Genomic DNA, 20,595 nt, shown 5'->3' on the forward strand with positions numbered 1-20,595 from the left:
GCAAAGTTGAAAAGCCAGCATCTGTGATGGTATGGGGGCGTATTAGCGCCCAAGACATGGGTAACTTACACATCTGTGAAGGCGCCATTAATAATGAAAGGTGCATACAGGTTTTGGAGCAACATATGTTGCCATCCAACCAACGTTACCATGGACGCCCCTGCTTATTTCAGCAAGACAATACCAAGCCACGTGTTACATCAACGTGGCTTCATAGTAAAATAGTGCGGGTACTAGACTGGCCTGCCTGTAGTCCAGACCTGTCTCCCATTGAAAATGTGTGGCGCATTATGAAGCCTAAAATACCACAACGGAGACCCCCGGACTGTTGAACAACTTAAGCTGTACATCAAGCAAGAATGGGAAAGAATTCCACCTCAGAAGCTTAAAAAATGTGTCTCCTCAGTTCCCAAACGTTTACTGAGTGTCGTTAAAAGGAAAGGCCATGTAACACAGTGGTGAACATGCCCTTTCCCAACTACTTTGGCATGGGATGCAGCCATGAAATTCTAAATTAATTATTATTTGCAAAAAAAAAATAAAGTTTATGAGTTTGAACATCAAATATATTGTCTTTGTAGTGCATTCAATTGAATATGGGTTGAAAAGGATTTGCAAATCATTGTATTCCTTTTATATTTACGTACAATTTCCCAACTCATATGGAAACGGGGTTTGTACATAGGGTAGGGATAGATAGGGTAGGGATAGATAGGGTAATACTGGAAAACAGCGAAAGAGAAAGTTAGGTTAGTAGTGGAAGATATTTTCGGATTGCGCTCGGAACACGTAATGTACAAAGCATTACATACAGTTAAAAAAGACAGGGTTAATAAACGAATGGAGAGTAGGGTTCCGTCTCGGTCCACACTCCATATCAGAAGGTGGCGGTAATGCACACCACAGGGTTGCTTGCCAACCGCCACAAACCAACGAAGAAGAAGAAAGTGTCGTTTCCTATCTGGCAACTTCTGCACGCAGCAGCTTAAGCCACGAGTGTAGCACCGCGTGCACGTGCAGTCGCAGTCAAGAAGCGAAGCAGGACATTTTGCGACTTCTCTTCAATGATCGCCACCGACAGACCACTCCTGTTGTAAAAAAGAAGGGGCGACCAAGATGCTCGTCTTATTTGAGACCGCTGCAGGATATGCAATTTTTAAAGTAGGTTCTCCATACACGCATTTTTCTGCCCTGCGTATTAGTTAAAACGTGGCTAAGCAACGCGAGTTAGCTTAGCGTAACGTCGATGCTAATTGCTAAGATCGGTTCTTGCTTCGATCGCTATTTGATTTTATTTGATATTATGTCTGATAGCACGATTATAAACACGTCACCGCGATTTTCATTCAGTTCCCGAACGTTTAGAGCATTGATTCTTTCAGGGAAACTGTGGGTCGACGGGCCCTCCAACCACGTGTGTGAACGCGTGGCAGTAACGTTAATGAAAACTCTTAAGTCTTACAATTTCCACAGTGTTGGGGTTTTCCCCACTTTGAGGCACATATAGTATGGATTGTTTTTAACCAACTAGGAGCTAACCTGACCTGTCTCCTTGCGTCAAGTCTTCACATGTCGCCTCTTTTTTTCTCTCTCCAGGTTCTTGATGAATCCAAACTACAGCAGGTCGACAGTTTATACAAGGAGTTTGAAACTCCCGAAAAGGCAAATAAAATGTGAGTAAAGATGTTGAACATGCATGGTAAGTATTAAAATATAACATTTGAGCTTACTGAACTCTTTATTATTTTTCAGCGTCAAACTGAAGCACTTTGAAAAGTTCCAAGACACGACAGAGGCTTTAGCAGGTATTGACTCACTATACTATGATTGTTCTTATAATAACTATAAAGTGCCCGCTTAAGTGGACGTTAACATAACGTAAGATGAGTAAATTATAACAGTTGCACTTTATAACAGCTGTACAATGAGTATTCAAAAGTATATCCAGGCCTCACTTCTAGTATTCTCCCCTGAAAATATGTACTGTTATACAATGGTTGTGAGATATAGTATATGTACACACCCCCATAAAGGTAACTTAATGTTTTATTCCTAAATTATCTTTTAGGGTTAGTGTGTTTACCTACATTTATTCACCATCAGTGTGTTCGATGAGCTGGTAGGTTCAAATGTGACCAGTTTAATTGTGTACATAGTTTGTAAAACAAACACCAAAAAAGCTGCTTTACTGCAGACATTCTCGTGCGTGTTTTACAGTTGAAAAAACAGTTCGTTTCTACACATTGCATGTATCTTTCAGTGAGAACATTAAGTAATTGTTAAAGCAGCACTAAGTAACTTTTCAACCTTTTATAAAATATTTTCATAACTTTTGGGATGATACATCGACTTACAACTAGTTGAATGACACCTCTGTCGTGGCCAGTATTGCTTTCACTGGCACATAGCAATTTTGAGGAGGGTGGCAAGAACCCTGCCACACTAAACACTACAAATGTGTTGACTTGCTCTACGGCATGCAACACACCCCCTTTTCCCCATTTGTTGCAAAGACAAAAGTTGACGGTACGCCTGCGTGCAATTACTGCTATCATCGCAAAAGCTGCAAAACGCCAAGTTTTGTTATGAGACAAAAAAGAAAAAGGGAGGCTACCTGGATAAAAGGACAGTCAATGATCAACATTGGCCCGGCTTTCACTCGCAGGTGTGAGCTGAAAGACGAGGAGGGATTTCAGACCGATGCTGCCTTGCCTCTGTTCCTGCTTTATAAGAAAGTACTTTTCAATGCTCAAATCAAAATGATAATGCTAATGTTAGAAATTTGCGTGGTAGCAATAAATAGCCACCAGCTTGATAGTTCGCAGTTCCACACTGACACGACTAAAATATGTAGGTTCCGACTGGAAAGATCAGTCATACTGAATCATTGTGGTATTATCATGTAAGTTTATATGTACGTAAATAGAGTAAAGGGAAATAATACATTTGTAGATTCATCGCAATTCAGACAGACGATTATAAAATCGATTAATAAACATCGATAATCCATTTATTTATTGTATATAAAGTAATTTAGACAGTTCTAAAATGTGTCTGACTGCACCGAGATCCGACAAGCTCCTTTTATTTTAGGGCACTTATGTTCCAGTTTTGCAAACATTTTCATTAATTTAAAACACTTGGGAATTAATGTTTTTTTATCACAAATGTTTTTTTAAAGCTGCAAGTGATAAATGCCTATATAGTGAAACGAAATGTAAAACTGCATCAATATACATAAATTAAAGAGGCATCAATAATATATTTTTAATTGAATTGCAGCTCCTGAATTGTAATCGAATAGTGAGGTGCCCAAATATTCCCACCTCTATACTTGACGGTAGTTTCTGACGATTTATGGCATTATGTGCTGGTTCTCATGGGAAATGTGGTCTTCCTTCAGGCAAAACACTATCGCTTTGGTCCACTGGCGTCGCCAAAACTGAAAGTTCTTTAAGTACCAGTAGAGTGGAAAGACAAGTTGCCTCTATATTGAAGCTATTATCATAAATATCTGACGTATGACACCGGAAGACTTACAAAGTTTGCGAGTAAATGGATATGATCAAAGTAGTACCTCACAGAGATTCCAAAGCCATTTTGAGAGATAATGAGCTAGCCGGACACATCATCACGTCATGGTGGTAGGGACCAGAGATTCCTTCATCACCAACAATAATGCAAATCATGCAGACTTTGTGAGAGCCAACAATTACTTTGGGAAAGATTATGATCTAGAAATGTATATTGTTGATCCTTATTATAAAGAGGATGAGGTACAAGTTTTAGATGCTCTGCTAAACAGGTCCAGCTATAGTGAAACACTAAGCATCATGTAGCAGTATTGCTAAGTGCTTAAAAAGAAATACACACTATAAACATACATACAAACCTAATAAAACGATAGCTCAATGTACAATGTCTGCTCTTACTTCGATGACAACTGATAGGATGTCCATATCTTCCCGTTTATGTGAAGAATTCATCATGATACACACAAAGGGTTAATATCAAAGGAACGTTTCTCTGCAGACACTGACTTCGGTTGTGTCAAGCGGTAGAAAATTGATGGATTTATTTAATCGATGGTGATGCATATTAGGGGTGTGGGAAAAAATCGATTCGAATCGCGATTCAGAATCGATTCTCATTTTTAAAAAATAGATTTTTTTATTTATATTTTTATATTTGTAAAAAAAAAATTAAAAAAATGTTTTCACAATTAATCAATCCAACAAAACAATACACAGCAATACCATAACAATGCAATCCAATTCCAAAACCAAACCCGACCCAGCAACACTCAGAACAGCAATAAACAGAGCAATTGAGAGGAGACACAAACATGACACAGAACAAACCAAAAGTAGTGAAACAAAAATGAATATTATCAACAGTATCAATATTAGTTACAATTTCAACATAGCAGTGATTAAAAATCCCTCATTGACATTATCATTTGACATTTATAAAAAATTTTTAAAAAAGAATAATAGTGTCACAGTTGCATCTCATCAGTTACACTTGCATCGCATCTCATAAGCTTGACAACACACTGTGTCCAATATTTTCACAAAGATAAAAATAAGTCATATTTTTGGTTCATTTAATAGTTCAAACAAATTTACATTATTGCAATCAGTTGATAAAACATTGTCCTTTACAATTATAAAAGCTTTTTACAAAAATCTACTACTCTGCTTGCATGTCAGCAGACTGGGGTAGATCCTGCTGAAATCCTATGTATTGAATGAATTAGAGAATCCTTTTGAATCGGGAAAAAAATCGTTTTTGAATCGAGAATCGTGTTGAATTTGAAAAAAAAAAATCGATTTTGAATCGAATCGTGACCCCGAGAATCGATATTGAATCGAATCGTGGGACACCCAAAGATTCACAGCCCTAAAGCATATATATATTTTTGGAATGTGGGAGGAAGCCGGTGTACCCGAAGAAAATCCACACACAGGGAGATCATGTAATCGCCACACAACAGAACCCCCAAACTGAGGTTCAAAGACGCACACGCCGTAAACTTAGATTACTGTTGATAGTACTATCAAAATTAGGGTAGTTTTTACAGACCTAAACAAGAAATGCATTAATTAGCTTGAAATACCTTTCTTATAAACTTTTTTCTCTCCATACTGTAGCGCTTATGCTGACAGGCAATTCAAATGCACAATTTTCAAAAGTATAGAGGAACATTTTAATATTTGAGATCTCTTTCAAACTAATTATGGCCAATGGTGCCTAAATAATAGATTATATACTGTATATCATTCATACAATATATTGCGTAAATTTGGGTTCATGTTAAAAAAACAAACTTAACACATTTTAAAGGTGGATCACGATCAGCTACATGTACTGTAGAGGAAACCCTTTATGCTTTTTGTGTCTTACAATTATGTTAGAAAGCCCACAATTGTTTGTTTGGTTGAATTAATGGGTTTTTCAGGAAGCAATAACATTCCCCACTTTGTTTGCAAGTCCTTGAACGCTCCACACTTATTAACTTTGAGCTGCGTACTTGACACCTATACATCATTTTCTCTTTTTATGGCAGACCAGGTGCATATGGTGTATTTTACATCAGTGATCTTTTATAGTACTTTTATTAAATTGACATCTTTTGGGTGTTGGATCATTTTCTTCTGTTTATTTTCTTCCTAAATGTTGTCTATCTCCTCTTTTACTCAGCGGCCACAGCCCTTGTTGAGGGTAAAATTGGAAAGAGCCTGAAGAAGGTGCTGAAGAAGGTTGTCGCTAAGGAGGCGCACGAGCAGCTGGCCATCAGTGATGTAAAACTCGGTGGTGTCATCAAAGTAAGTTGCTCAACTGTTGTAGGAATAATCTTCCTTAAAGTAACAGTAGAGTGGGAAAACAAGTTGACTTTATATCCCTATTTGTGTTTCATTGTATCTATTAAACCAAATTCAATTGTATTTACAGTCCGCAAAATGTCACGAAATGACACAAACTCAAGTCAGCCATTTTTAATATTCCACTTCGAACACCTTCGGAAATTTCCGTAGATTTTACGTCACTGTAGTAACGCTTCTGCACTCTGACCAAGTTATCAGATCAGTCATACTGGAAATACGCAAAAAATTTAAAAGGGATGTTTATCATTTACAGTCCTTATGTAAGTCAAGAACACATGCTTGGCTTTTTTATGCATTCGAAATCGTAAATAAATAGCTAAAAATTGAGTCAACAGATTGAGGGTCCTCTGTTGCACTCGTTATACCCATTATAAAAACATCCAAAAACCACTAACAGTACTCCATTTACATGTCCTGACCTGAAAATTAACCAATTATGAGTGATGTTATTATGAGCGCCAACGCGGACAGACTATTTTCGCGGCACATTGATAGCAATGAGTTATGGCTAGCATACGCTGCTGTTGTTGACACACTATAAACCAGCGGCTGCTTTTTCTTTGTCTCAAACTTGCTAAAGGTAAATCCACTTTTACGTCCCAGGGGTGGCAAAAAAGACAAAAACATGCTTGCCGCAGCAACTTTTTTTAACCCTTCGTGAAGTTTGTTATTAAATCTTTATCCAAACAGAATTATGTGAGCATCCCGTCGGTCGGCTTCCCAGCAAGAGTGGAGATATTACAGTGTTTGTTGTATGATGGTTTAATATGGTTAGTTTGTATGTTTAGCACAGATGATAGTATCACAATAAAGCTGCAGTTGGCTTTCTAAAACTTACTGCTCATCCTCTGTTAGGGCTCAACAATATAAGGTCCTGGATCATGATTTTCCCAAAGTGATTGTTGTTGGCTCTCACAAAGTCTGCTGGATTAGCATTGTTGTTGATGGGGACAGGATCTCTACATCACGCAATCACGTGACTGGCTTCCTCATTATCTCTCATAATGGCTGGAGAATCTGAGCTTGATACTATTTTGATCATACCTCTTTTTTTCACAAACTTTGGCAGTCTTGTCATGAATCAGGTATATTTGATAATAGCTTCAATATAGAGGCAATTTGTTTTTCCACTCTACTGGTACTTTAACCTCTTGGTGTTCTGAAGAAGCTTTATCGCGCCCAATACTGTAAATTTGTGCCTTTATTTGTTCACTGTCAAAGGATTCCAAAGCCAAGCTCTTATACATATATTTCAGGGTTTCCCCTTAATGTACCGTACTATAAGGCGCACCTAAAAACCTCAAATTTTCTCAAAAGCTGATGGTGCGCCTTATAATCCGGTGCGCCTTATATATGGACCAATATTGAGCCACAACAAACCTAAACTTCATTTTCATAAAGTTTAGGTCTCGCAACTACGGTAAGCAGCCGCCAACTTATTTTTCCCCCGTAAAAGAAGCTCTTCTTCTACGGTAAGCAGCCGCCAACTTCATTTTCACCCGTAGAAGTTCTTCTTCTATGGTAAGCAGCTGCAGAGTTCATTTTCCCCCGTAGAATAAGAAGCGCTTCTAACCCAAAAATGGCTCCTATTAAGAGACACGCTTACGACGCAGAGTTTAAACTTAAGACGATCGGAAATAGAGCAGCAGCGAGAGAATTTAACATAAACGAATCAATGGTGTTTAATACGGACACTGAAGAAGAAGAATTCGAGGGATTCGTGGACGAGGAATAACTTCATAAAGTGAGCTTTACATGTTTATTTTGTGTGTTGTGTTGTGTGACATTAACGTTTGAGCAACGTTGAGTTATTGATATATTGTTATTGCTCTGCACTATTTTGAGTGTTACTATATTGTGACTGCACTAACGTTTGATTTACCGTAACAGTGGCACTGTTTTTTATGTGTTTATTGAATCAGGGAAAAGTTCCCCTCCACTATGTGATATAAATGTTGCACTACATGTTACACCTTGCTGTTGTTAAAAGATAAACAAAACACCACGTCACTGACTTTACCTCGGGTAAAATAATAAAACAGCTGTTTATTCATTTTAGGAGTGAACAGAGTTGTCAGAACGCTGGTTTGTAATCTATTAATAAAGTTTGACTGACCTGACTGTTTTGTTTACATTCCCTTTAGCCCAGCTCCTGCTAATGGATGCATAGGTGCGCCTTATATATGAACAAAGTTTTGAAACATGCCATTTATTGAAGGTGCGCCTTATAATCCGGTGCGCCTTATAGTGCGGAAAATACGGTAATTGAATGTGGCATGCCGCCATGGCATATTTAATACCGCCACAACTTGAAAATGAGGGCTTTTTTTTACTTGAAAACAAATTAAAGTAATATACTATTTTTTTTACTTTTATTACCAATCTTATGATAACAAACAATGGCACAGTTCCAACAGATTTAACCTCCCATGAAAACCCTTTCGTCTCCTTGAGTCTTTGCTTCTCCGCCGGACACACAAACACTTCCTCATTCTCTGCATGGACGGTGTTTGTAAACGTGGTAAAATTGACATCAAATCCAAACCACACGAACATAAAACATTAACATTAGCTGGTTGTTACAGTATGAATTGATAAATATATCCTATTTGCACACTATTGACAAGAGATGTCCCGAAAACTTGACCACTGAAAAAAAGACTTTGATCACCAAAAACCGCGCTACCAAACCGGATGTAAACAATACGCACGCCATTGGAACGTTGTCTGCGATGTGGACGGGATTGTGTACCGTTTCACCTAGTTCATACTAATTAATAAAAACAGATTTGTTTTAAATGTAATTATGTATACATTTTTTGAGCCGTTTTAAAGAAAATCATATAACCATAGCAAATTATGCAAATTACTTCACTCATTGTGACCAAGCCCCCACCGCCACGGGTATTTTGGCAGTTTAGGGGAAACCCTGTATTTACTTTGGGTATAAATTACTTTCAGACGTTTTAACCAAAAATAAACCTGGACTTAGAAGCGTTCAATGCATTTATAGTAAAACATCTGACTGACTGATTTTTCAGGAAAAGCTGGACCTGAGCTGTGTCCACAGCCCAGCTGTAGCTGAACTGATGAGGTGCATCAGAAATCAAATGGAGGCCCTTATCACAGGACTGCCACAGAAAGAATTAAGCGCCATGTCCCTAGGTTTGGCTCACAGGTGGGTGTTGGCACACTTGCGTCAAAATCAATTGAGCTGCTGTCTATTATTACAACTTGCTGTCTGAACACCACTGTAGATATTCCATCAGCATTTGTCACTACCACTGAGATAGCAGTAGCTCCCATTTAAAGCCTGAGAAAGTTGTTTTGATGTATAATGCATTCCTCACTGTTAGGTCTGCTTGTTTTCCCCAGTTTGTCCCGCTATAAGCTGAAGTTCAGCCCAGACAAAGTGGACACCATGATTGTGCAGGCCATATGTAAGTTGCATGTTTTCACAAATGGAACTGTATAGGAGCGATCGCAAATCTAACCCCCAAAACAATTCAACGTAGACAAGTGCAACAACACATTTGAACTTTGAGTCATCTCCATAATCCCTAATATTTTAAACTCTGGGGAGTGTTGGAATATTTTTTTCATCATACAGAAATATAATAGATAATTTTTATAAAATAAATAACACAAACCTCAAAAGTCAAATACAATTTGTTAAAGAACATGCTGGTCAAACTGATTTGCGCTGAGACATATGAGGATTTTCCACACTTGCTTCCTTTTGTGTTTACCTTGTTATATTTCACCTTAAGAAATTCATGTGGTGTATTGCGAAACGCAGAGTAAATTATTTTGATGCTTGCCATGTTTTCCCCTGAAAATCTTGGTTGAGTTCTATAGTGTATGACATATTTATTATTTTACATTTTTCATTGTCTTTGTTCATTAGAAAAATATGACTGTTAAAGTTTACCGTCCTGCTGTGGAAACGAAAAAGAGAAGGATAGAGGTGCCACATAGTCATTATTGGTATTTGCACTCTCCGTAGCTCTGTTAGATGACCTGGACAAAGAGCTGAACAATTACATCATGCGCTGCAGAGAGTGGTACGGCTGGCACTTCCCAGAGCTCGGAAAGGTCATCACAGACAATTTGGCATACTGCAAGACGGTATGCAAGATTGGCTACCGCACCAATGTGGCCAGCAGCGACCTCTCAGACCTCCTCCCTGAAGAAATTGAGGCAGAGGTGAAATTGGCGGCCGAGATTTCCATGGGAACAGAAGTGTCTGAACAGGACATCGGCAACATTCGTCACCTCTGCACCCAGGTATGCGTTTCAGGGAAACAGTATATGAACCGTTACCAGAATCCAAGTGGTTTTGGTGATGAACGACTTTCTTTTTCCAGAAACAGTGTTGTTTTTTTGTCACTACCTCGTCTGAACGGTCACGTGACAGAACCTTTTGTGTGATAACAAAGACTTCTGCCTTTTGAAAGTCTTGCGTTTTTGTGCAGGTGATTGACATCTCAGAGTACCGCACTCAGCTGTACGACTATCTGAAGAACCGGATGATGGCGATCGCCCCCAACCTGACAGTAATGGTGGGAGAGTTAGTTGGTGCTCGTCTCATCTCGCATGCAGGTGAGTTACACTGAATTGGCCGTACCAGACTAAGCCACAGCCATGATGATCTTGACGCCATGTCATTTTACTGAAAACATTTGTGATGTTTTTAAGTCACTACCTCTTCTGAGCTTTTGTTGGAGTTGGGCCCACCCCGAGAGGTTCTGCTTTAGCGCCAAACAGATCATTTGTATGTTTTCAAACCTAGGTTCGCTTTTGAATCTGGCAAAGCACCCGGCCTCCACGGTTCAGATTCTGGGGGCAGAAAAGGCACTGTTCCGAGCCCTGAAGACCCGCAAGGACACACCAAAGTACGGTCTCATCTACCACGCCTCTCTGGTGGGCCAGACTACTGCCAAGAACAAGGGCAAGGTGTGTTTAGAGTAACGAGTATACCTGAAGTATCCAAGCCACTAATGGTTTGTTAATAAGAAGTATATATATATTTCTCTTTTTCCCCCTCCAGATCTCCAGAATGTTGGCAGCCAAAACATCCCTTGCTATCCGATATGATGCATTGGGGGAAGACACAAATGCGGAAATGGGGGTTGAGAACCGAGCCAAACTGGAAGCAAGATTACGACAATTGGAAGAGAAAGGAGTAAGTACCACTTTATGTTTATAGTGTGAGTGCACCAGTGTTTCAAGTTCACCATATATTAGCGGTGATGAGATCAGATTGCAATTTGTTGTGCATACTTTTAATTTTTGGCATTCCGTGGATCAAAACAACCTTTGGGATCGTTTTCATTATTTGATTTATGTAATTTACAAATATTTAAGTCATGCTCTTGTTTCTAAATACAATGTGTGAATACATTTTTTTTTTTTTTTTAGATCCGAAGAATCAGTGGTACAGGAAAAGCTATGGCAAAGGCAGACAAATATCAGCACAAAAGGTAAGTACTTGAGTCGTCAAGTGATTTTATTTTTACCCGAAGGTAGATTTGTGTTTCAGTGTAAAATACAAGAGAATGACATATCCATATGCATATATATTAAAATAAACAAAGGTATTAACACAAAACAGATCACAACATGACAAAGTACTCAACAGGCTGCCTGGGACCAGGACCAGGAAAAGAAAGAAAGGAAAAGATCAAATGAACAATAAAAAGAAGCAGAGTAAAAGTTAGTAAAATACAGTAGGATAAAACTACCATGAATTAATAAGTAGATATATATATAAATATGTGTAATATAGCTATAGTTTGTTTAAAAGAATAACTGCGTCTGGAACAAAGCTGTTCCTATACCGAGATGTTCTGCATCTTGGGACCCTCTTCCTCCGACCAGACGAGAGGAGCTGGAACTCACCATAAAGAGGGTGGGAGATTATTGATAATTGACTTGGCAAGCCGCTGTACCTGCCGAGTGTACAGGGACTCCAAACTCAGCTGAGGCTCACCAATAAGTCGATTTGACCACTTGATTATTTGGCTTAATCGGTTTCTCTCCTTCAGAGGCAACTCTCCAAACCATGACACCAGACAAAAAGATAGATCCGATTCAATGAAAGCCCGATAAAATAAAATCAACATGAAGGTATGACAATTTCCTTAGGCTGTGAAGATGCTGGTGACCTCTTTTGCATACCATACCATACCATACCAACTTTATTTATAAAGCCCTTTAAAAACAACCACAGTTGAAAAACAAAGGGCTGTACACCACAAAGAAATAAAGGCAAAGGACAGACAGCATCAGTTATCCTTAAAATTCAAAGTGTTGTCAATAATGGCCCCAATATTCTTATAGGATTGCACAAAGTTAAAAAAGTGTCCTATAATATAGGTTCCCTCATGAGTAATTCATGCCTGCTTTCTAAAATCAATAATCATATCTTTTTTAGATTGTTCACTTGTAGATAGGACGCATCACGCCACTTGACAAAATCATCAACAGTAGGCCCATGTTTGTTGTCATTGCCCTGAAGGAGACTGACAATTACTGTCATCTGTATACTTTAAAATAGTCCGATTTTTAAAAGTTATCTGACACATAATTGTGTAGATAATAAAAAGCATTGGCGAGAGCACACATCCTTGTGGGGGGAGCCAGGGGAGGAGTACACTATTTGATAAAAAAACATTCACTCTGACTCTTTGAGTTCTGTTTAAGTCTAAAATCCAGCCCACATGATTATAACTTAAGTTAAAATGTTCTAAAAGACAAGGAATTAAAATGTGGGGTTGAATCGTATTAAAAGCAGATGAATAAAAGATGGGCATGACACCCATTTCCCTCCAGGTGTTTAAAAAGCAAATTAATCAGAGTGAGTATGGCGTCCTCCACTCCTCTTTTAGGCCTATAAGCAAACTGCAGTAAATCAAGACCATGTTCAATGTTTTTTAAAAGTTCTGATCGCACCAGTCTTTCAAGGGTTTTCATTGGCAGATATGTCAGGACTACAAGTCTAAAATCACTTAAATTGTTAGGACGACTGGATTTAGGGACTGGGACAATTACAGCATCTTTCCAGACTTTGGGGACGTGTTTCTAAAGATTGATTAAAAATAGATGCAAAAACTGAGCTCAGTTCTTTTGCACAAAATATAATATAATATAACCTGGTCCAGGACTCTTGTTTACTTTTGTGTGTGAAAAGGCTATCTCAACATCTTTTTGATTAATGGGAAGGTGTTAGATACTGTGAAGTTTGAGACTGAGCTCTTGTATTTCCTTACTAAAATCAAGAGTGTCAAAACAGTTAAAAAACAATTAAGACCATTAGCAAAATCTGAGTCTGAATTAAAAGGATTTAAAGTGAAATGTGCACTTGTGTTTACGTTCTTGGCGCCGGCTAAAGTTTTCATACTGGACCATGCAATTTTTCTTTTCTGTATGTTGGACTTTGCTGACTTTGTGACCCATGGCTTGTTATTGGGGTAGATTTGAACCCTTTTACTAGAAATAATAATATCAAATGACATCAGTAAGTTCTTCCAAGGATTGCTCGAACACATCCCAGTCAGTGCAGTCAAAGCATTCCTGCAGGGAGAGAACAGATACTTCTGACCATACTTTCACCTCCCTGGTTTGCACTTTTTCCCTTTTTATAAGAGTCTTGTAGACGGGCAGAAGATGCACACAGTGGTGAGCTGCTGATCCCAAAGGGGGAAGGGGGAGAGATTTAAAAGCGTCTTTAATTGACCCATAACAAAGATCCAAGGTTTTGTCACGCCTGATTGGACAGAACACATTGATGAAAGTTTGTTGGGGACTTTTTTTAGGGTTACATGGTTAAAGTCCCCCATTATAAAATTGGGAGCATCTGGCGAAAGACTGCAGTTTATGAATGACATCAGAGATGATGCCTGAAGCAGAATAAGTTGAGAAAACTCACGTGGCAGATAAAAGAGGGGAAATGTGGGGGCTTTTAAAAGTGATGGACCCAGCATTGATCTTTACAAGACTTCCGGAAATTTCAACTGTATAAAAAATGTACACATTGTGACAATTTTGTGAGGATATCAAATACTCAAGTTTATCAATCAAATTGTGAAAATAAAAAACGTGTGGATGTTTATTTTAAGCTTTTGATCAAAGCACAATTGAAGACAGCCCTTTCCCCCCCAATTAAAAAAAGGGGGGGGGTTGGGTCAGCTATGGCTCTGTGTACTGTCGTATTGCGACTGCAGAGGACATAGCATCAATTGCTTGCAAGAAGATTTGCTCTGACAAGCACAAAAGACGGAGGTGAAATGAAGCGGATCCAGCGCTGTTTCAGACACGTCACACAGAACTATTTAACTGGCGAGCTGAAAACACAAATTGCCTATGACAGATTTAAAAAACTTGCTAACATTTTTGCAATGGAACACTAAAACACATTTATATTTTTGTTTTTACAGTAGGTCCTATAAGGAAAATTTCCCTTTTTTTAAAAACAATATTGCTCGACAGAAGCAGTTAAATATTTAACCAAACCTCTTCATGTCTATAGGGAAAGCTGAAGCCTCCCGGGTCATTGCTTCGTGACAGCTTTATTTAGCCAGGTTAGTAACATTTAGGTCTGAGACGTACTAGGTCAATAACACCAGCCATTAGCTGATTATGAGACCAACTTACCTCTAACTCGCTTTTGTGTTTTGTGTGGGGAGACAGCAGTGAGTGACAAGCCCAAACGCCAGACTAATTCCTTGGACTGACTAAAAACTATTATTTTCTGTTAAACCACTAAGTTGCAAACAGCCTCTTAATAGTCATGTAACTTTGTGGGGAAAATTGCAGCAGGAAAGCAATTTTTGCTTTTTTGAAAGTTTAATCAATAAAAAATTTAAGACCTTTCTGCAAGCCTCTGCGATAGGGTAAAACAATTGTATCCATCCAACCATCCATTTTCTACCGCTTGTCCCTGTCAGGGTCGCGGGGGAACTGTAGCCTATCACATTGTTTTCCCACAAAATATAAATGTAAAGGCTATAAACATGTTTTTCTCCCAATAGTGAAGTGAAACTATACGACCCATCGGGGGATTCTACAATTCCGTCCACATCTAAAAAGAGAAAGTTAGAAGAGATGAAGGAGGAAGAGGAGGAAGAAGTCATAACACCTGCCAAGAAGGCCAAAAAACCCAAAAGAGAACCAGCGACTGCAGGTGAGTACAATCAGTGCAAAATGCAATCCGATTGGCTGTATCATTTGATTATTTTTTTTTGCATAATTTCTAAATTTGGCTTACATTTTTATCAGAGGTGGAAGGGGAAACATCCACAGCCGCTAGTGAGGAGCCACCCAAAAAGAAGAAAAAGAAGCAGAAGAAAGAGTTGGAAGAGAGTGTTGAGGTCACAGAGGTACAACACACTTTCAGCGCTGCTTTCTAAAAATGTATTCATTTTCTTTATCAAACGTAAATGTTTCCATCTCCAGCCAACAGAGAAAAAGAAAAAGAAGAAAAAGAAAGTTAAGGAGGAAGAAGACTGAAGAGGACCTAATGTTTGTATATATATATTTGTTTTTCCTCATTTTTTAAAATAGATATTTTATCTTAAAGAGGGCAAATTTGTATTTAGTGCCTGATAGAATATCTCACTTTGAATCTGCTAATCGATAGTTGGATGTCTGCAGAGGTTTGTCTCGACAGAACAAAGTGAATTATTTTTTTTGTTTCTGACATTTATTTTAGTGCAGTCTTTAAGATGACACCCGAGGACAGAAAACACATGGAATAAATGACTTTTGCAGAACCAGTGTTTCCTTTTTAAGTCATTAGTTGATAAACAGTTACGGATAAACATAGTCATTGGGAATGAAGATACAGGCTTACATCTTATCGGGTTTAAAGCTACTAAGGAGAGACTTAACGTTCGCTAATGAGTCGGTCTTTTGAACGCCTCTTCAAGTTTACGAGGAAAATCCAGTCAGTTGTAATTAGTTTGTGTGAGAGACGTTCTTTATGCAAATTGCCCAAGCTGCCCTCTCAGAAATTGAATCGAAATCTGCATTGTTATAGGAGTAATGACCTCACCGAGTTAAGTCATCCACATATGTTGCTTATTCACGTGAAATGCGCATCCACTCATGTAGATAGTTAGCTCAGTGGAGGAGTTTTATTAGGCACATAAATCTACTGAAGCTTTTTATCTGTTGCATTTGGAATTGGAAAGATAAAGAATGGGGAAAGAGCACCATCTTGTTGAATGTTTATGAAAAGCCAAATAAAATTATTAATACATGTATTTTAAGTAATGCTCACCATCCATCCATCCATTTTCTACCGCTTGTCCCTTTTGGGGTCGCGGGGGGTGCTGGAGCCTATCTCAGCTGCACCAGTCGTATCTATATTGGTGTAATGCAGAGAGTTTCAAACTGTAGTATATGTACTATGGTACGCCGGCTCTATCAAGTGGTAAGCCAAATAATTGCCCAATTAAATATTCAGTGTTACTGTTCAAGCTGTGGAATTTTACAGTGGCAAAAACTATTAAATATACTTGTTAAATAAAACCTCTGCATTGTTTTTAATGAATATTTTGGCATATAAAGCTTCTGTGTTTAAATGTTTGGGCACAATGGTGGTACATGGAGAGTAGAGATGTCCGATAATATCGGCCTGCCGATATTATCGGCCGATATATGCATTAAAATGTAATATCGGAAATTATCGGTATCGGTTTTTTTTATTATCAGTATCGTTTTTTTTGTTTGTTTTTTATTAAATCAACATAAGAAACACAAGATACACTTACAATTAGTGCACCAACCCAAAAAACCTCCCTCCCCCATTTACACTCATTCACACAAAAGGGTTGTTTCTTTCTGTTATTAATATTCTGGTTCCTACATTATATATCAATACAGTCTGCAAGGGATACAGTCCGTAAGCACACATGATTGTGCGTGCTGCTGGTCCACTAATAGTACTAACCTTTAACAGTTAATTTTACTAATTTTCATTCATTACTAGTTTCTATGTAACTGTTTTTATATTGTTGTACTTTCTTTTTTATTTAAGAAAATGTTTTTAATTTATTTATCTTATTTTACTAATTTTTTTAAAAAGTACCTTATCTTCACCATACCTGGTTGTCCAAATTAGGCATAATAATGTGTTAATTCCACGACTGCATATATCGGTTGATATCGGTATCGGTTGATATCGGTAATTAAAGAGTTGGACAATATCGGGATATCGGCAAAAAGCCATTATCGGACATCCCTAATGGAGAGCCAAGTGTTTTCTGAGGTGGTCCTTGTGAAAAAAGTTTGAGAACCACTAGTGTAATGTATACATCTGATTTACTGACAAAACACATCTTATTACTGCCACAAGTGATTGTTTCCTAGATGAAAACAAGGTCCTTTAAAAAAAAAAAAAATAAGAACGAGTTTTCTTTGCAACGGTTATTTTAAGAATGGCTCTTCAAGATTCAGCTTCCTTCAAAAGAGCCATGAATCCCATCTCTACTACTGAAACTTGAGGATACAGAGTGGCAATAGGTATATGAACAACACTTCTACATCTTAGCTTGGTTATAGGTGTGAGCAAATTAGTGTAATATCCACTAAATCTTGAGTCAATATGTTTGAACATTTGAAGAGCCAATTAAAAAAGGTGTATGCTTAAAAATGGGCACTGGGCTGTACTTTAAAAAACCCTTTGTGTGAAATTTAACCTGCTTCCCTAGTGTTTTTATTAATCTTTTGGCAGGAATTGAAAAAAATCGTAAAGTTTTCTAGGAATTTTGGAAATGTCCACTAAAGTAGTCATAAGATGCGTTTAAGTAGGGATGTGACAATCAGTATCGATGATTTTCGTGAAAAAGTATGTAATCGGCCGTTGCAAATCTGTCTTTTAACGCCAATCACATACACCAATCCTGTCTAATACTATTTATTTTTTGTCCCCAGGCTGGCCGCTTGTCAGGCCACCAGTTAATTATGTGCAGTGCACAGTGTAGCGCCACGCCCCTGAATTAAAGGCTAAACATGTAAAAACCACTTTGTGAACAATTGCGTGAGCAAATTGTCGAACAGATTAAGAACAACATTTCTCAATGAGATATTCCACGCAATTTAGGGATTTCACCATCAACGGTCCGTAATGTCAAAAGGTTCAGAGAATCTGGAGAAATCACTGCACATAAGTGATATTACAGACCTTCGATCCCTCAGGCGGTACTGCATCAAAAAGCGACAGTGTGTAAAGGATACCACCACATGGGTTCAGGAACACTTCAGAAAACCACTGTCGGTAACTACAGTTCGTCACTACATCTGTAAGTGCAAGTTAAAACTACTATGCAACGCCATAGCCATTTATCACCAACACCCAGTTGAGGACGGGGGACGGCGTGGCGAAGTTGGGAGAGTGGCCGTGCCAGCAATCTGAGGGTTACTGGTTCAATCCCCACCTTATACCATCCTATGATACGATGGCGTGGTGAAGTTGGTAGAGTGGCTGTGCCAGCAATCGGAGTGTTGCTGGTTACTGGGGTTCAATCCCCACCTTCTACCATCCCAGTCACGTCCGTTGTGTCCACGGGCAAGACACTTCACCCTTGCTCCTGATGGCTGCTGGTTAGCGCCTTGCATGGCAGCTCCCGCCATCAGTGTGTGAATGTGGAAATACTGTCAAAGCGCTTTGAGTACCTTGAAGGTAGAAAAGCGCTATACAAGTATAACCCATTTACCCAGAAACGCAGCCGGCTTCGCTAGGCCCAAGCTCATCTAAGATGGACTGATGCAAAGTGGAAAAGTATTCTGTGGTCTGACGAGTCCACGTTTCAAATTGTTTTTGGAAACTGGACGTCGTGTCCTCCAGGACAAAGAGGAAAAGAACCATCCGGATTAAAATAGCCGCAAAGTTCAAAAGCCAGCATCCGTGATGATACCCCCTAATACAGTATTAGTGCCCAAGGCATGGGAAACTTACACATCTGTAAAGGCACCATTAATGCTAAAAAAGTACATATGTTGCCATCCAAGCAATGTTATCACGCCCCTGCTTATTTCAGCAAGACAATGCCAAGCCACTTTCTACACGTGTTACAACTGTGGCTTCATAGTAAAAGTGTGCGGGTACTAGACTGGCCTGCCTGTAGTCCAGACCGGTCTCCCATTTGAAAATGTGTGGCGCATTATGAAGCCTAAAATACAACAACGGAGACCACCCGGACTGTTGAACAACTTAAGCTGTACATCAAGCAAGAATGGGAAAGAATTCCACCTGAAAAGCTTCAAAAATTCAACTTATGTTGAAAGGGATTTGCAAATCATTGTATTCTGTTTTTATATATGATTTACACAACATGCCAACTTCACTGGTTTTGTATATGTATGTGTGTATATACATATATATGTGTGTGTATATACATATATATGTGTGTGTGTATATATATATTTATGTATATATGTATGTGTATATATATCAATCAATCAAAGATGCTAAGAGGCAGTACGGCAGCAGGATAGCCCACCGCTTCAGTGACAGCAGAGACACCAGGAGCCTGTGGCGGGGGATCCAGACCATCACGGACTATAAACCCCGACCACAGACCTGTGACAGTGACACCGCTCTGCTGAACAGCCTGAACGAGTTCTTTGGACGCTTTGAGGCAAAAAACAGCACGCCTGCACGGAAGACTCCACCCCCTCCGGATGACCAGGTGCTGTCCCTGTCTTCGGCCAGCGTGAGGCGTTCCCTCTCCAGAGTCAACGCACGCAAAGCTGGAGGCCCGGACAACATACCTGGTCGTGTGCTGAGAGACTGTGCAGCGGAGCTCACAGATGTCTTCACGGACATCTTCAACACCTCCCTGAGCCAAGCTGCTGTTCCCACGTGCCTCAAAGCCACCACCATCATCCCGGTTCCCAAGAAGGCTTCCCCATCCAGCTACAATGATTACCGTCCCGTTGCACTGACGCCCATCATCACGAAGTGCTTCGAACGGCTAGTCTTGCAGCACATCAAGTCCATCCTCCCCCCCACCCTGGACCCCTACCAGTTTGCATATCGGGCCAACAGATCGACCGATGATGCAATCTCCACAGCCCTCCACTCAGCTCTCACCCACCTGGACACTAAAGACTCCTACGCCAGGATGCTGTTCATAGACTTCAGTTCAGCATTTAACACCATCATCCCACAGCAGCTGATTCACAAACTGGACCGGCTGGGGCTGAACACGTCGCTGTGCAACTGGCTGCTGGACTTCCTGACTGGGAGACCACAGGCAGTCCGGGTCGGCAGGTACACATCCAGCACCATCATCATGAACACAGGGGCCCCTCAAGGATGTGTGCTGAGCCCCCTTCTCTTCACCCTGCTGACCCACGACTGCACGCCGAAGCACAGCACCAACCTCTTCGTCAAGTTTGCGGACGACACAACTGTGGTAGGTCTCATCCACAATAACGATGAGACCGGCTACAGAGACGAGGTGAGCCAACTGGCCACATGGTGCGGTGACAACAATCTCTCTCTCAATGTAGAGAAAACAAGGGAGATTGTTGTGGACTTCAGGAGAGCGCACACCCAGCACCCTCCTCTGACCATCAACGGTGCGGTGGTGGAGAGAGTGAGCAGCACCAAATTCCTGGGTGTGCACATCACAGATGACCTCTCCTGGAAAACCAACACTGCATCACTGGCCAAGAGGGCTCAACAGCGCCTCTACTT

At 39.6% G+C, this 20,595-nt stretch overlaps 1 protein-coding gene and 1 non-coding gene across 2 annotated transcripts; both read left to right on the forward strand.

Moving 5' to 3' along the window:
- The first annotated feature begins 917 nt into the window (after positions 1-917).
- nop58 (NOP58 ribonucleoprotein homolog (yeast)) lies at positions 918-15,661 on the forward strand. Its single transcript, XM_062054077.1, has 14 exons — positions 918-1,161; positions 1,597-1,673; positions 1,753-1,805; positions 5,704-5,828; positions 8,930-9,066; positions 9,264-9,328; positions 9,895-10,175; positions 10,364-10,490; positions 10,681-10,844; positions 10,939-11,073; positions 11,310-11,371; positions 14,921-15,072; positions 15,168-15,268; positions 15,345-15,661. The coding sequence occupies exons 1-14, from the start codon at positions 1,117-1,119 to the stop codon at positions 15,396-15,398; spliced, it is 1,578 nt and encodes a 525-aa protein (XP_061910061.1). The 5' UTR covers positions 918-1,116; the 3' UTR covers positions 15,399-15,661.
- On the forward strand, positions 10,525-10,609 carry LOC133654438 (small nucleolar RNA SNORD11B). Its single transcript, XR_009826893.1, has one exon. It is a non-coding gene; the product is annotated as a small nucleolar RNA SNORD11B (small nucleolar RNA).
- Positions 15,662-20,595: the final 4,934 nt, after the last annotated feature.

Source organism: Entelurus aequoreus, linkage group LG07 (assembly GCF_033978785.1).
Source record: "Entelurus aequoreus isolate RoL-2023_Sb linkage group LG07, RoL_Eaeq_v1.1, whole genome shotgun sequence".
In the NCBI taxonomy this organism is placed as follows: domain Eukaryota; kingdom Metazoa; phylum Chordata; class Actinopteri; order Syngnathiformes; family Syngnathidae; genus Entelurus; species Entelurus aequoreus.